Source organism: Chelmon rostratus, chromosome 23, assembly GCF_017976325.1.
Source record: "Chelmon rostratus isolate fCheRos1 chromosome 23, fCheRos1.pri, whole genome shotgun sequence".
In the NCBI taxonomy this organism is placed as follows: Eukaryota; Metazoa; Chordata; class Actinopteri; order Chaetodontiformes; family Chaetodontidae; genus Chelmon; species Chelmon rostratus.
The window spans coordinates 12320390-12337420 of record NC_055680.1 but is presented as its reverse complement, the minus strand read 5'-3'; the positions used below and the strand labels follow the sequence as shown (position 1 = coordinate 12337420).

The 17031-nt window shown below is 42.5% G+C and overlaps 1 protein-coding gene across 3 annotated transcripts in view; it reads left to right on the top strand.

Moving 5' to 3' along the window:
* The window catches only part of stim2b (stromal interaction molecule 2b), a 41922-nt gene that overhangs the window by 21717 nt on the left and 3174 nt on the right, over positions 1 to 17031 (top strand). For 2 of the 3 annotated variants that reach the window (XM_041964615.1, XM_041964614.1), the window contains 9 exons: positions 8871 to 8982; positions 10712 to 10823; positions 12613 to 12728; positions 12830 to 13007; positions 13097 to 13274; positions 13724 to 13885; positions 14903 to 15003; positions 16233 to 16471; positions 16560 to 16803. In XM_041964615.1, coding sequence (XP_041820549.1) covers positions 8871 to 8982; positions 10712 to 10823; positions 12613 to 12728; positions 12830 to 13007; positions 13097 to 13274; positions 13724 to 13885; positions 14903 to 15003; positions 16233 to 16471; positions 16560 to 16803 — 1442 coding nt within the window. The remainder of the gene's footprint in view (positions 1 to 8870; positions 8983 to 10711; positions 10824 to 12612; positions 12729 to 12829; positions 13008 to 13096; positions 13275 to 13723; positions 13886 to 14902; positions 15004 to 16232; positions 16472 to 16559; positions 16804 to 17031) is intronic. The other variant, XM_041964616.1, reaches the window with a different exon arrangement.

Genomic DNA, 17031 nt, shown 5'->3' with positions numbered 1-17031 from the left:
GCAACAAAAGCGGACAGGTGATCTGAGCTCTTGCACTTTTAAACCCTCAGTATGGGATTATGAGATTTACTGATGTTTTACTTGACAGCGCGCTGTAAAAATGGCCTTAAAAGAGAGTTCAGCAAAAAAGGAGGCAGCGGCAGAAAAGCGTGGTCCGCTCCAGGTTGTATTTTTTTTAGAATGAAGGCAACTGTAGGCAAACAGTAAAAAGAAAAAAGTCACCTTGGACACCATGTTGGTTACTTCCTGGCAGCGATGAGCTGAAAGGAGTGACGCGGTTATGAGGGAGGGTGACGAGACCCCATCACCCCCTCGTCCCCTTTGCCACCTGCCTGAAACCTTACCCGCGGCCAACAAAGATCTCACTGGCTCCTCCTGCTTCTTTTCCTTCTCCTATTACCCACCCACCCCCGCCCCTTTATCCCAAAATTCGAGAGGATGACTAAGACGGGAGCGTGCTCATATCTGTAATGTTATAGCCGCGGTCGGGATATCCAGTTTTTTCATAACATGCATTTCAGAGATTCTTACGCTGGTGGTAAAGATGACACGAGCGGTAATATATGGCACTGACACCGGCGGCTTTTGGCTAACGCTTACCTGTTTGGGACTGAGGGGCACGTTTGAGCAGGAAAATGATTTATGACTCGTGCTTTATGATAATCAGCTGCTGTGATGGTTGAAAACAACTGAAAACGATTTGTCGACGAGTCAAGAAAATAAACTGCAGAGCAACAAGATAAGGAGATAAGTTGCAGCCGTTAAGGTCGCGGCTCTTATTTCACCACATGATACCGTGAGCTCGTCTAACTACCTGACTTTTGGTTAACGAATCTCTGTTACTTGACAGCATTAGATTGATCATGTACTACTGGACTGTGACCGTTCCTGGAGAGAGTTCCATCATTGTTTAAATTTCGGCCACACTGCCCCCCTTAGATGGTCTGTGGTACTGCTCTGCTTCGCCCACATTCGCAAGCTTTCAGAAAACGTGCATAAATACGGAGAAAATGAAAGCAGAGGATGGACAGAAGGCTCTGAAGGCCATAAATGGTGACGGAGGTGTTTTCTATTAAGGGGTCATAGCTGGGATGAAGAACCAAACATTTAGGCCTCACTGCTTTGCAAAACCTGCACAAATTTAGTGGTTCTTATCGTCTAAGACAAACATGACTGTGTCTGAATTTGATTGGTTTTCTGCAGTTCTTATATTATGAATAATTTGACCGCCAACTTAGGTTGTCTCATGTTACCGTCTCAGCAAAAATCCAGTATTTTGTCGTTAACTAAACCAAAACGCTCATAAATGTTAAAGTGGGTTACCACATAAAAGTAAATATTTAGGCATATTACCATATTGTGGCAGTGGGTCACGCTCTGTCGTTCTCCTGATAGTCAAATAATAGAGAGAGAATTGGTGTCATTGGTTATCAGAAACACTCATATTGGCATATTGTTCCCTCTTCTTCCACAATGGTTTCATGGTTTTCAACAAGAACAAGCAATCATTCACATTTTGGCTTTTTTTTTTATCCGTGTATAAAGGGGGCTGCAGCAAGACCCACCACAGGGGATTTTAGGAGCAGCTTGTTGTTTAGAAAATCAAGAAGCAGGCGCTGTTGTGTCACACGTCATGCCTCTTTTACTTGCTGGACTGCCGACTTCTTAGACCTCACACCGGGGCAGCTTTATTCTGGCGTTGGAAAGCCGGTGTAATGACGGGTCTTCTTTCCGCCAATATTGTGGCATCTCTGCATAAAAGGGGTCAGTTTATCAGATGTCTTTGTTCAGGCAGTCTTCAGAAGGAGGTGATATCTCTCCACTATGTTTCAGAGTCGAGTGGTGACCTTGCCAGCATCTTCAACTCACCCAGGAATTTTGGCTGCAAACTAAGTCGTTTCACGCTTATTTTTGGTATTTTGATTGCAGGTAATTTGTCATATCCATTTTCAAGCAATGCACGAACTACACTTTGGCATGTCGCACTATCATGGTCCCCTAAGTCAATGTCTTAACTGTTTGCTCACGGAATAGAAAGTGGCCTTATCAGTTACATGTGAGTTACCAGGTAGCGCTGAATTGTAAAATTAAAATTCCTCCGTAACTTGACAACAATCAGTGTTGCTAAGTTCCAGGGAAATGAACCCTGGAATTATTCACATATTAATGCCTGCCCATGGATGTTTCACAGTTTATCTCACCACGCGCAGATAAAACAGACACACGTGCAGATGATTTACAGGTTGCTGAGTCACACGGGTTGCTCACCACAGCAAAATGATCCAGAGCACTAAAATCACCTCCTAACATTAATGTCTGCTCGCACATATCGGCACGCTCTGTGGAGTGGCGAGGCGAGGCGAGCAAACAAGGAAGTTGTGAGGCTAACAAGTACCTCCGTTCCCTTTTTCAACGGCAGTATTCACTGACAAGTCGCGTCACAGAGCAATCAGTCAGGATGTTGAACAAAAAAGGCTCTGGCTGCGTTTGAAGTTGATGCTTGGAGCTGAGAGTCGCTGCAGAACACAAATAGCTCTCCAGCGAAGCAAACAGCTGTATTTTTTTGTCAGAATCGGTTGTCTTGATGGGGGGAAAAAGTCGACTTTGGCAGCTTTTCTGCCGCACGTCGCAGTTTTATCAGCATGGCTACACACTTTCATGATTACATGATATTTGAAGTCGTGTGAAATAAATATGTTTCTAATCTGTTCCCAGAAATCTCCCAGAAAGTGATTTTCTACCCCTGAAGACCTCTTGATGATGTGTATTCATAGTCTCAGAATCGAATGTAAGCACTTTTTTTTACAGTCTTCCAAAAGCGTCTGTAATTTGACGACTGTGGAAGAATTTTATTAGGAGTAAAATCCAGCTGTAACCCCGTGAAACACGACCCTGTCTCTGATTACTCTGCGAGTCCGGGCATCGTCGGGGTGTTTTGAGTGACGTGACGGGGTCTGTCGCTGAGCTCGGTCACTGGGGACGGCAGGTGCACGCCGTCTCCTTGGGGTGCTGGGCTGCCCTTCTGCCAGGGAGACGCCCGGCCGCGTCACGTTACTTTAAAATTGCAACAACCCTGACCCGTCTCCCAGCACGGGGCGATGGCGCAGCTTCTTTGTGGAGTTCAGCTCGACAGGAAATGCGTCGCAACTTGGTGAAAAAGTTAGGCTTGCATGCGAGTTCTACACCTGTGCGAGAACACTGTATACATGACTTGCTTGTGCTCAGGCGGGTATGAACAGGAGTAACTTGAGGAGTGGATGTCAGAAGGTTCAAGAAGGCGTTTGTTTACCTGTCTCGAAACGTTCTACAGGGAACATTCAGCAGAGACCTTTTATTTATGACCTGCGGCTTTGAAAACCTTGTGCATCAAAGGATTGATTCAAAAACATGTTTTCTCTCTCAAAGCGAGCGATGTCTAGCAAATTGTTGAACATTTGGGGAATGTTGCACTCTTGCCAGGATGAGAGGATTGGTACCACTCAAATGTGCGTGTGGAGCTTGAGCTGGGAGGTGATTAGCTTAGCATAAAGACCACGTGCAGGGTTAAACTTGCCTTGCAGTTTTGTCACGGTGCATTTTTCAGCTAAATCAAGAGGGGTCTCAAATAGTTTATTTATCTTAAAGAAGCAGAAGAATTTTCCCACAAATCCGTAGCGAAACATTTAATCCTTCAGTTTATCAAAAAAATTCATCTTAAAACTCACTAAATTTGGAGATACATGATTTTCACTGCAGTAAGGGAATGAAAAATCTAAAAAGCAACTTGTAACTGAAGCTGTCAGACAAATGTGATGGAGTAAAAAGTGTAATATTTGCCTGTGAGTTGTAATGGTGTAGAAATACTGAAATACTCAAGTATAAGTACCTCTACTTGAGTAAATGCACACAGTTAAAGTCCAGAATAATGTCCCAGAGGCCTGTAGTTTAAAATGTGTAACAGCAGAGCACATTGTTATGCAGAGACACCCACACTGAACTCCTTCTGAAAACTTACAAAGCACAAGGAAGATTTTATCATACAACTGATGCTTCCTCGATCCACACCGCCCAGCTGTCGCGTGTGATAAATCAGTCGTTCACGCGTTTCATAAATCACATCCAAGTACATCAAAGTTTTGGTCCCGAACTTAGAACAGATTAATAACGATTACTCAGTCCTGCAGTTTCACGTTACTAACGGGTTTGATTAATGCTGAGACATGTATGTTGGGTGAAAAAGAATAGTTTCAGGTTTGTGATGATAGATAAGCGATGGATGTAATAACTTAGATATGTAAAATAAGTAAATTAGATGAGCGGATGTGGACAGATGGGCTGATGCAGTGTATATCAGGGGTGAGCAGAGTCACGGCCGACCGCCGGAGAGAGCAGAGGCTCATGGGAAGAGTCTCGACTCCGGCCAGCTTCCACCCAGTCTGGAATCTGATGGGAACAAATATGTCTTTGTCTGCTCCTGCCTGTGTCTGACTATGTGTCATTCCCTGTCTGTGCGAGGCCATGTCTGTGTACTATTACATGGCTCTCCATCCCATCGCCATGTTTACAAGAGGACACTTTAAGCATTTACTATCACATCAAAGTGTAAACACAAGCTAAGTACACTTCATCCGTTTTTCCTCGCAGGAATTTCTCCTCCTTTGAAATTTCAATCGGCCGTAATTATCACAACTATCACACTATCAAAACCACAGAAGCTGCAAGGCTCCCACACAAAGACCTATCTTTATATGTGCGGCTCACCACATGTTTTATACGACTCTATAAATATGCAAAGCTGCTCAGCCACTCCGCCCGCAAGTGCAAGCCTCACGATGAGATGGTAGCACTTGAACGTTCGCTTGTAATACTCTAATTAAGCAGCTTTTTGTAGTTTTTGTTGACAGTAATCTCTCTTTAACAAGTGCAAACAGTTTACTTGGATCATTTGCAGTTGTGGAAAGTAACAAAGTAACTCAAGTACTGTACTTCAGTGCAATGTTGAGGTACTTTAATTGAGTGTTTCCATTTTCTTTGTGCAAGATTTTTAATGCAAAATATAAATTAACTTAAACAAATATATAGTAATAAAGCAAATAAAGTAGTTGAAATTAGCTCCCATCATTAACAGCTGCAACATTACTGATCCTTACAGAATGAGGCATCATCTTCTAATCAACTGCTATATCATAGATTCCTCTGAAACATGCCGTTCTGCATAATGAGTACTTGGTATGCGAGTTCTTCTTCCACCATTCATCATTTGTATGTTATCTATCACACAGTAATGGCTTAAAGTGATCAGCTGTTGGATTTCAAGCTTGAAAACTGTCTGTGAAGTTATCATCAACCCACGCTTGCACTCTAATGACACTTAGCATGAGATTTAGAAAATAACTCACAAACACAGACATTTAAAGCTTTGTCAAAAAATCTGTTCCTTTTGTGGCTGTAAAGAGAAACTCAGTCTGTCCATTCAGTCATCAGGTCTTTTCTATTCTTGTTCATCTGGCAAATGTCCTTAAAGTTTGCATCCTTGCCAGCAGGACTTCATTTTCTCCTAAAGTACAGTGAGCATTAAAGGCTTTGCGAGACATTTGTTTGGACTAGTATTGCACACATTGTGGTCCCTCCAGTGACTCAGCAGACAGTTGGTTCCTTTAGTTGGTTCCTGGCTTTACGTCAGTGAGAAAGCTCATTTGCATTTGTATTCTGTAAGCAGAAGGTGAAGGAAAAAAAAAAAAAAAACTCTGGGCAAAGTTTTCAGGCTCCTTAGAGTATTTTGTCCACTACTGATGTGCTGAAAGAGCTTTTCAGACCCATATGTGCACCGGAGAAAAACCTTTGACGTGGGTGAACACAGGCTACAACAACAACTAAAGGGTTCCTATAGATCTTATGTTGGGCTGTAGTTTTTACAACCCTGCTGCATCCTGGAAACATTAATCTGAGTCCAGTGAATCTCTTGTGAAATCTTTCTGTTTATGTTTTTAGCCGTGCTAGTGTTGTAGCTCAGAGGATGTCAGCTGACTGTTGCATCACTTCGTTCCAAACTAAAATATCTCAACAGCTTTTCGACGGATTTCCATGAAATTTCATTCAAAAATTCATTGTGACCAGACGATGAATCCCAATGAGTTTGGTGATGCCCTGACTTTTCATTCAGCGCCACCAGCAGGTCAAAATCGAGAACACGGAATGGCAAAAACCTTCAGACAGACATTCGTGAATCTGAGGATAAATCGCATTGGCTTTGGTGACCCTGACTTTTCCTCTAGCGCCACCAGCAGGTTAACATTTGTAGCTGTGATTGAGATGTTGCGACAATTACAGGGTGGATTGCTATGAAATTTAGTTAACACATCACTCAGGATGAATTATTATAACTTCGGCAATCTCTTAACTTTTCATCTGTCATCAAGTCAAAACTTTAATATCTAGTCTTTTGGTTTTATGATCAAATACCTGCATTCCAGCTATGCTTGAGTTTAGTGCTAATTGGTCAATGTTAGCATGCTGATGTGTAAAACTAAACATCGGCATGTTAGCATAGTCTAGAATCATCTCACAAAGCTGTTGCATGGCTGTAGACTCATAGTCTTATTTACTAGCAAGGTAGTTATTAAGCTAAATCACCTCGCTCTGACCCCTTAAGCATCCTCCCTCCTCATCTCTTGAATGTGCAATTATAATAGGCATATGAGTGAGTGCCACTCTTGAATTTCAAACAATTTCTTGATCGCAGAGGGAGATGTTTCTTTTCTGTGACAGGGAAAATGTGTTCAGTGCTGGAAGCATTTGTTGCAGGCAGCCAACCAGACAGCTATTATGTATTCAATGTCAAACTCGCAGCCTTCCTTCAGACTTGGTAGAGATGTGTGAAAGAGCTGGTGGATTTTGAAAATGATGTCCACGTGTACATGCATGTCTATGTCAAGATGCACCCTTGAATGCTTTCAAAGGGATCTGGTGCTGTCAGGCATTGATGATACCTTCCATCTTAGCGCAGGCACATCACTTTTTTCAAGCTGTGTTGGAATCTGAGTTGTTTTATAAAGCCAGATGTGAAACTGTTCAATGTGTGAAATGGCAAAACACCCTACGCTACAGCGACACCATTCAGTTTATATTGCAGTCTCTGTGTTGCTGATGAGTTGCAGTGAGAAGGAGGCTTTGAGTTTGTAGCACCTTTTTGTTTACTGCTGACATGAACGCATGCTAGAGCTACTCTTTCAGTTCCCCACCAATCACAGATCGAACACTCAGGAACTTTTAATTCCTCCGTGACTTTTCACTTTTGCTTCGGCATCAGTACCAGCTGTCTTTATGTGTCCCTTAGCAACAATTGACAGCATTTTGCTGCAGAACGTCCTGCTTCCTGCTAGCTTACATTGTATACGTCACATTATTGTATGGGATTACTACGTGCAACTTCAGCACAGCTTATCTGTGAGTAGTCCATGGGATAAACAAACAAGCTTTGGGAAGTTTGTTTACTTCGTACACAGTTAAATCTTAAGACTTTTTTCAGGAAGTATGTTGCACTAATGATTTAAGCTTCCACCTTCTTTCCAATATTTATACTTTTTTGTCTTGCTGAGAGTTAAATGATCCCAGACTCTCAAAAGATCTGCACTATTGTGCATTAAGAAGCAGAGCCAGGAAGCATTAGCCTAGCTTAGCATAAAGGCTGGAAGCAAGAGGAAGAAACTCATTCCAAAGCACCTCTAAACCTCATTTATTGATGCAATTTTATCTTGTTTGTTAATTCTCTACACAAAGATGTGAAAAAAACATACAAGTTGTATTTTTACGGAGTACGGAGTTTGTAGTAAGTACATAGCTCTTTCCCCGTGTTTCTGGTGTTTATGCTAAACTAACTCTGGTGACAGCTCCAGACTTAGCGCAGGCCAGGACTTGACATTTCATGGCCTGCTATATAATAATATGTATAATATGTATTGATAAAATAGATGCTCTTTTCAGTCATTGTGGTCAATATAAGAAACTCGATCTCAGCACAATGCACAGAAGAGTGTACAGCTAAAACCTTCACAGCCATCAAACAATGCAATAAATTCTTGGAAACTGTGTCCAAATTCATAGTCTAATGATTAAAATCAGTGCGTTTGCTTGAATTCAGGCCAATGGCCTCCCAAAAGAGGGTAAGTGATAAAAGGGTTAAACATTAGAAGCTAAAAATCACATGAGCTTCCCTGATTATTGTCATTTTGCATGATTAGCAATTTTTGCTTTTATGCAAGTTATAGTTACAGTGCATGCTAACAGAATAGCAGTGCTATCAAAGGCTAATTAGTGATCTAAAGCAGGAAGGTTGTATGAATTAGACAGGATTTATTTTATGCCATGGCCACACACTCACACAGTGCTACAAGATGAATGCTTTGAGCTGTTTGGTTGTCAGCCATGGTCCTTTTCCTTGTTGTTAATGCTGCTGGTGTTCTGGCAATTCTTTGGTGGGTTTGTTTGCTGAGGCTTTCTCTGCAGGAGCATAAGCTCTGAGCTACCAAAGGAGGACAGCCGGAAACTGAAAACACACACATGCAGCGCACACACACACAGGTGGAAGTAGTGGGTCTCTTTCTCTTTTCAAAGTCCCTAAAAGGAAGAAAGGAGAGCAAAAAGAAAGAGTGTGTGTGTGTGTGTGTGTGTGTGTGTGTTATCCAAAGCCAGACTTTTAGGCAAAGCCAGCTCTCTACAGCGCTCTCTGTCAAAACCACACATGGACATACACAGAGAAGCTCAGCCCTCTGCATCTCCCCTGACTACTTTGTCAAAAAAAACCCCCTCATTTTAAAATATTATAAACCAGCAAAATGTTTTGTGATGCCTCTGGGAAACTCACGTCTGTCTCTCTTCACTTTACTTCCTAGTTCATAATAGAAGACATGAAGCAGCAGCAAACCAACAAACACAGCAACCTGCACCGCGAAGACCAGCACATCACCGTGGAGGAGCTGTGGAAGGGCTGGAAGACCTCTGAAGGTAAACACAAGTCAAACGTCACTAACACAAACACCGCCACATGTACCACCCTGGAATAAGTTGTTCTCAACAAGCAGGGAAATGAGGGGGGCTCAGAGAGGCTAAATGATAGACTTCAAATACTGTAGCTGCAACAGAGGTAACAGCAAAAGAAAAATCCACATGAAAACGTCTGTAAAGTCAGGTTTTGGTGAGTTTCTCTACTAATTGTCATCTTGATAGACCTTCATGCAATGCAGCTGGAAAACATGCAGTGGATGCCATCATGGGTGCAATGCTTAGACAAAGAAAAACTTTATTTACAGTGCAGGAAAATGTGCAAAGATGATGTGATGACAAGAGAAGGTAAAATAGAAAACCTGTAAAGAAGAAGAAACACATAAGTAATACAATCGACCTTCCTCAAGCTGCAGAAAGAGCAAGTGAGGACACTGAATGTGACTTTGTCATTCTCTGAAAACTCAAGTGGACTTGTGCGAGCTCGACGTCTCGAGCCCTGAAGGAGGGAGTGAGCGATGATGCCCACTCGAGCGCGTATTTACCCAGAATCGATTGTGATCTATTAGTCTCTGCAGCATGCAAACAGAGGCACATTCATGTTAAAGGGTTTATTTTTTGCAGTTCTGTGTCGTTTTAATCATCATTTACTGGCATTATTTTAATTATGAGGCAACTCAAGGTCGACTCCTTTTCATTTTCACTTTGATCACACAAATGTGGCCTGTAAACGACATTTGATTTAATCAAATTATTGCATTTAATGCATCTTCAAAAACTTGTTTCCTCCACTTTTTTCTCCTTCTCTGACTTCTTCTGCTTATTTGAATTTCAGACGGGGACAAACCGTGACCCCTCCTCTTTTTATGCATCTGTGTTTTTCTTCAAACACACCCCCAATCTGTCATTCTCAGCCCGTACGTGCAGGAGTTTGTTTACGACTCTGAAAATATGTGCGGAGCTAAGTGGTGGTGGAACGAGTTTTTAACATGCACTCATGCATCCTCAGCGCTTGAAATAAATCGTCACTCTGCTGAGAATAAACATCCTACTGTAGCTTTTGGTTGAGGTGTATGGTTGAGATATTGTCCTGTTACCTGCAGCGCCACTGCCACCTAGCAACCATAACCGTACGTATGTTATATAAACATTTGATGTTTTTCACAGTAAGTCATATCAAGTTTTTTAATGGCTTGCGCTCATTTGCTGGTTTTAGAATAACACGGGCTGCACAAAACTTACACTTGAGTACAATTGTGAGGTACTTGTACATGAGAGTTTCCACTTTAAGCTACCGTTTACTGCAACTCAGATGGTTTTATTTAAATCACTGTTCAAGGTTCAGAGATATAAAAGGTTAGAGAAAATCAAACATCACACAGACCTCCCAGATTAATCTTGTGACCCTTTGAAAGAGGCCTGAACCCTACTTTGGGAACCACTGGATACAACTACAGCAGCTCCACCTCAACCAGCCACAGCATTCACTGCTATGCAGCTAAAGCAATGATGCATTAGTATTATCAACATATTGATGAAATATATAATCATACTTCAGCCACAAAGGACATTTTCCGTGTTACATTCTTCTACTTTGATACTTGAGGTACATTTTACTGCAGTTAAGGATCTTAATACTTCTTGCACTGTTCATTCTTAGTGTTGTCTTACTCTTTGGGTTGCTCCTGATAAAATCATCATCTTTTGTTCCCGTTAACCTCTCCCCTCGCAGTCCACAACTGGACCATCGAGGACACGGTGCAGTGGCTGAAGGAGTCGGTGGAGCTGCCGCAGTACGAGAAGAACTTCCGGGACTTCCGGGTCACAGGGAACACCCTACCTCGGTGAGTGCGCCTCAGCTTTCCTCCAACACACACGGACACGGCATCCTGTGCCTGTGCCTCTAATTATCATGTTTTGTTTGGCCGTTGGTGAGCAGTGAAGTGTGTTTATTAACAGTAACACCATTATGGTCTTTGTTACAATACCCAAAGGCGCCTTTAGATTTCATTACTCTGTTTAATGCTGCCCACTGCTGGTCATAAAAGGCAGCACAAGGGGGAAAAGACTGAAACTTCCTCACTTCAGTGCTCTTCCTCTCTTGTTTTAGATAATTAGTTTTTCTTTTAAAGGCCAGAACACACTTTTACAATCTGTACATGCTGTCTGAATACGCTGTGATGTGTTTTTTAATCATAATGTGATGGTTTAGTCTTTTAATAGCACACGAAATATACCAAAAATCTCTTTGTGTGGCTCAGTAAAGATGAAATGGTTAAGTCATCTGAGTGCCGACGTTACAGAAGAAACTGAGCCGTCGCCGGGACACTTGTGGAATGGCGTACATGCAAACTGCATGTACGGCATGAGTAGACAGAGGGGCTATTGAGGGGTTTCATGTTACGCCACGGAGCTGATGGGGCGCTGACTCATGAGGTGATGTCACAGCGAGGGGGTACAGTTTCCACGGGCTGCCATGTTGTCTGAGCCCTTTAAGATGGTGGTGGTATGCGGCCGCTCGTCGCGGGGAGAGAAAACGGTGACAGCGGTGTCACAAAGGTCAAATGAGGCACATGAGAGATATCTGCTGTGTGTGCGTGCAGGTGCACAGTCATGCTTGTGCGTCCCAGGAGGATTTGACTGATACGTGGATGTTACGACCCACACAGATATATTCAAACCGAGGCCAAAGGCAGGCAGGATTCAGTCCATCCATCCTGTTTCTCCAGGATTTAATGTCTGTTTTTGACACCTCAGGAGCAGCATGGGGCACCAGGGGCGTATTAACTAAAGCTCTGCAGCCCTTCTTAGGCATTAAACTGTCAAATTGTATTTGTTATTATTTACTAAAGGACCCACAAAAGTCGAAACATTGACATGAATAGAGAGAAAGGTTGAATATTAGTTAATAGTTCAGGCAATAAACTCACTTCAGTAAAGGCAGTAAAGATACTGCAGCAATTAAAGAGGTTACTTTAGATTCATTCAGCACCTCAGTTCAAAAGAGCCTTTACTTTTTACATGATTTTACTTTTGTTCCCCCAGTGGCCTTCTGCTTTAATACTGTATGTTTTTTCAACTTTTACTGGCTCACAGCACATCCAATCCAGTGTGTTCAGATCCAAACAGCCAGTAATACTGATTGTGTAGGCTTGAATATTATTTTTACGCTGACAGAGCTCATTCAGTCACTGACCTTTTAATCCTCTCTCAAGTATAGCCCTCCGGTTCCTCAATGAAAACACTCCCGCAGTTCCAAAAATGTCTTTTCTTCAACCTTTATCCCTCAGTCTGCAGCAGCAGCAACACTTTCTCAAACATATTCAGTTTCCTGTCAAATTCAAATTCACATTTAAGAAGCTGGAAACAAAGAATTTTGGCTATTTACTTAAAGAATTTCTCAAACCAGTTAATGGATTATGAAAATAGTTGGCGATTGTTTTAGTAGTTGACAGCTAATCATTGCAGCTCTTTTATTTATGTGTTTATGTGTGTATCATTACGCTAAAATAACATTTTTCTTTGATTTTAAATGCTCAGGAGATCAAAACACAGACAAATACTTAAAATCTCACTGTGCAGAAAGGCACAAACAAGATTCAATGCAGATTTTTCTTCTTCTCCTCATTTCAGATTAGCGGCAAATGAACCGTCGTTTATGTCGATGCAGCTGAAGATATTAGACCAGCGGCATAAACAAAAGCTAAACCTAAAGGCACTAGATGCGGTGCTGTTTGGGCCTCCTCTCCGTGAGTATGCAGCGTATACTTGGACCCAACATGTTTGTCACTCTCAATTTCTGCAGCCACAAAAACATTAAACCCATCTTCTCCTGGTCCTCCCTCTGCAGGTCCACAACATAACTGGATGAAAGACTTCGTCCTGATGATCTCCATAGTGATCGGTGTTGGGGGCTGCTGGTTTGCATACGTGCAGAATAAGTCCAGCAAGGTGCATATCTCTCAGATGATGAAGGATCTGGAGAGCCTGCAACATGCTGAGCAGAGCCTCTTAGACCTGCAGAGCCGGTAAGAGAAGGAAATGCATCTGGTTTCTGGTGAGATGTGAATGAGACACCGTGCCGCACATTATATTCCGCATCTCGTCTGTCTCCCAGACTGGAAAAGGCTCAGGAGGAGAACCGGACGGTGGCCGTGGAGAAGCAGAACCTGGAGCAGAAGATGCGGGATGAGATCACCGGGGCCAAAACGGAGGCTCACAGGCTTCGAGAGCTGCGAGAGGGCGCTGAATGCGAACTGAGCCGGCTCAAATACGCAGAGGAGGAGCTAGTACAGGTCCGGCGTCCCAGAGTGCCTGTTTCCCTTAAATGCCACTTGCAGATAAATTTATCATTGCTCAAATGTGCAAATGCACAATATTCTACTCAAATAGACAGTATATGGACCATAACCTTTACGAATGTAAATGTATTCATTACTGCTGCTAAAACACCTTGAAATGAAAAGATTAATTTCATTTTCCCGTGTTAAATTTTAATTTCTTCCACAAAATACCTGCTTTGCATAACATATCCCCATTTCCCTTCACATAAAAAATACAGCACCAATATATCAAGAGTTCCTCTTAGTAATGAGTTCTCTACTTCAAATTCTGAATTTAAAATTCAACGAGTATTCAACCTCACTTACAATGTTTGATCAATGCCCTCACGGGGAGCGCTCTTAAATATTTGACAGTGGATTTAACCTGGACCCTGATGTATCACGCTGCTCCCCCCGTGTAGGTGCGAAAGGCTCTGAAGCGAGCGGAGAAGGAGATGCAGTCGGAGCGATCGGTGCCCGAAGCTCTTCAGAAGTGGCTCCAGCTCACACATGAGGTGGAGGTTCAGTACTACAACATCAAGAAACAGAACGCAGAGTTTCAGCTGTGCGTCGCCAAAGACGAGGTAACTTCACTTATTTATTTCTTTTTTCGGCATTCCCAGGGAATTAAATATACCCACAGCCACGGACTTTTATGTCCTGGGTGTTGACTGGCAGGAGCCAACAAACTCAATAGCTGCAAAGATCAGACCCTACCTACTGCACACACTGAAGCACGCAGAGCTGTGCTTTGCTTATTTCTTTTTGTCTTCACATGGTGAAAGAGCAGTAAATCTCGTTTACTGCTGCTGACAAACTACGAGTGCTGTGCTGCAGGGAAAAGCTCAGTGCATGCGTCTGCCCTCTCCTACACAGAAACAGGATTGTTTGAAAGCAGTGTAAGCTAGTAATACTGTAGAATATCACTGCCGGCAGAGAAATGTGTCTCAGGAAGTTGAATGTGAAACAGGAGATTTAGTTTTAATCACATAAAATTTGAAGCTATAGGATTCATTTTCAAGTGAGATGTAAATTGAATATAAGCATGATGCTTATTAATAAACCACAGTAAGTCAGCAAAATTTATTTAATTTGCCAAACTCAGTTAAGTTCTGCTGCAAATTCACATCAAAAACCTTCAACCTGGGGCTGAAAACACCGATTTATGGTCTGATTGTCAACACATTTCCATTCACTTTCAGTTTAGAGAGTTAATGAGTCCTGGTGAAGAGCTGCTGACAAACCTGAGAGCTTCATTGGATGGTGATTATTTCATGGCCCAGCAGGAGGAGTTAACCCCAATCCTGAATATTATAGGAACATTATAGGCATCAGAAGTGTGTCTCTATGATCCTCTCGCTCTTACTCGACTTTGATCATGTTGGTGACACTGCTCTATAAGATATAGAGGCTACAGTATAGCCTAGAATGGAGTATTTATAGTTTGTAGTTTAAAGAATATTATAGATCCAAGACGAGGGGCAAGACTGAGAGAAAAAGGCACAATTACAAGTGCGGCTGCTACTTCAGCACCATGGACAGCTTCATGGGATTTAATTTAATAATCCTTTGAAATGTTTCGTCTTGTTCTTGAATCTCAGGCAGAGAAAATAAAAAAGAAGAGAGGTTCTGTGTTTGGAACACTTCATGTAGCCCACAGTTCATCGCTGGACGAGGTGGACCACAAGATACTGGAAGCAAAGTAAGACTCAGTGCAAACACACACACACACACACACACACTGTGTTTTGTCAGCTGTTCCTATTGATTTGCAATGATGTTAACCAATCACTGCTTATTGATACGAAATGTTACAAGAAAGGTCCTTGTGTCATATTGAGCTCACTGATCACGATGGCATGTTGTCAATATGCTGTAGGGAAATCTTCAGTGCAGCAGCGTGCATTACTGAACTCATATATACACTACTGCTTATTTTTATACACGTTTTGTATATAATGTGTATATATATATATAGTTGATTTTTCAGTTTGTTCTCTTTCTACATCTCCCTTTTTATTCTTTATCCCTGTTATTACTGCTGTCTGAAACAACATAATTTCAATAAAGTTGTATCTTATTGTATCTTATTAAATATTATTATTACATTTGCTACCATTCAAAAGTTTGGAATCACCTGTTACACTAACGGTGTGCTTCTTTTCCTTCAATGGCTCCAAAAGAAGAACAATATTTAACTGTTGCTCAGAGGTATCTTAGTCTCGTTCTGCGCAGCATTTTGTTCTCTATGTAAAAAACATCGTCAAAACCCTTCATACAAACAACTTCCTGCAACATGAAAGCATGAAAGATCATCCAAAAACTATAGAGTGGTCCCCTCAGCCGTGTCACTGTATCGAATTGAGCTGGTGTGGCAGGAGACCCCAGACGTCTGAACGGTCGTGTATGCATTATTCAGAATCTGCTGATAGATTAAATGAGGCCTGTGCTGCCATTTTATGCCAACAGTGACTTTCGGCTTGTTTGCTCAGGGTTTAAATTCTTCAGAGCACTCACAGCGTTGGAAAACACCCAAGCGGTGTCAGTATCTGACTGCGCGATGTCAAGTCCTCGCCCAGATTTGACCACATAATGCTATTACATATTCTCAAATTTTATTCCAGATTTATTTAATGTATTCACAAGTCTTGTTTAATCCGGGCGCTCCAACTCAGATAAAGACTTCCTTTGAGTTTAAAAGCCAAAAAGGGAAAAAATAACATGAAAGAGAGAACAAAGTAAAATCTTCTGCATGACCACTTTAATAGGCGTAAGCCCAGTTTCATAATATAACCAGCTCATGTGCCAAAACTGTCTAAATCCTGACAAATCAAAGCAGAGACCTCAAAGAATATGAGTCCATATCAGAAACATGATCACCCTGTTTGACCTGTAACCCTTCTCCTTTGCTTTTTGTTTTTGTCTTTTAAGGAAAGCTCTGTCGGAGGTAACGGCGTGCCTGAGGGAGCGGCTGCACCGCTGGCAGCAGATCGAGAAGCTTTGCAACTTCCCCGTCGTCAATAACTCGGGGCTGCCGAGCCTGACGGCCAGCCTCTACTCAGACCACAGCTGGGTGGTCATGCCGCGAGTCTCGGTGCCTCCGTACCCCATCGCAGGGGGTGTGGATGACCTGGACGAGGACACGCCTCCCATCATTCCGCAGTTCACAAGTGAGTGCGGCGGCGGCAGAGGATTTTGATTCACTAGCGACATGAATGAAAGAAATATGTAATGAGGTAAACTGTGTTTTCCCCTCAGCGACCACGCTGATCCGGCCCTCGCTGACCCGCAGTAGCAGCCTGTGTCGTTCCCGCCGGAGCCTGCTGAGCTCTCCACAGTCCTCGCTGATGTCCCCAGACCCCGACCTGCTGTCCATGGCCAGCTCTTCCCTCTCCTATCGCCCCGAGGCAGACGACGAACATATCATGTTCAGCTCGGATAGGAGGGGGTATGTAGCGGTGGCCGGAACGCCGCGGAATGGTTTTACAGTTTGGACTCACAGGTGTTTTATTCAGACATTCACACTGACGCTTTAATCTTGGGGGTTAAATGGCTCCATCTAGTATGTGGAGGATGCATGAATTACCTCTACATACATCATAATTAGTTCAAGTGTAATATAATTAATTACACAGGAAAAAAAAAGATCTTATCTCCACTTTAATTCCTGCACTTTGACCACAATTTGCATCACTAATGTGTCAGTAAAGACTAAACCGTAAGAAAACCC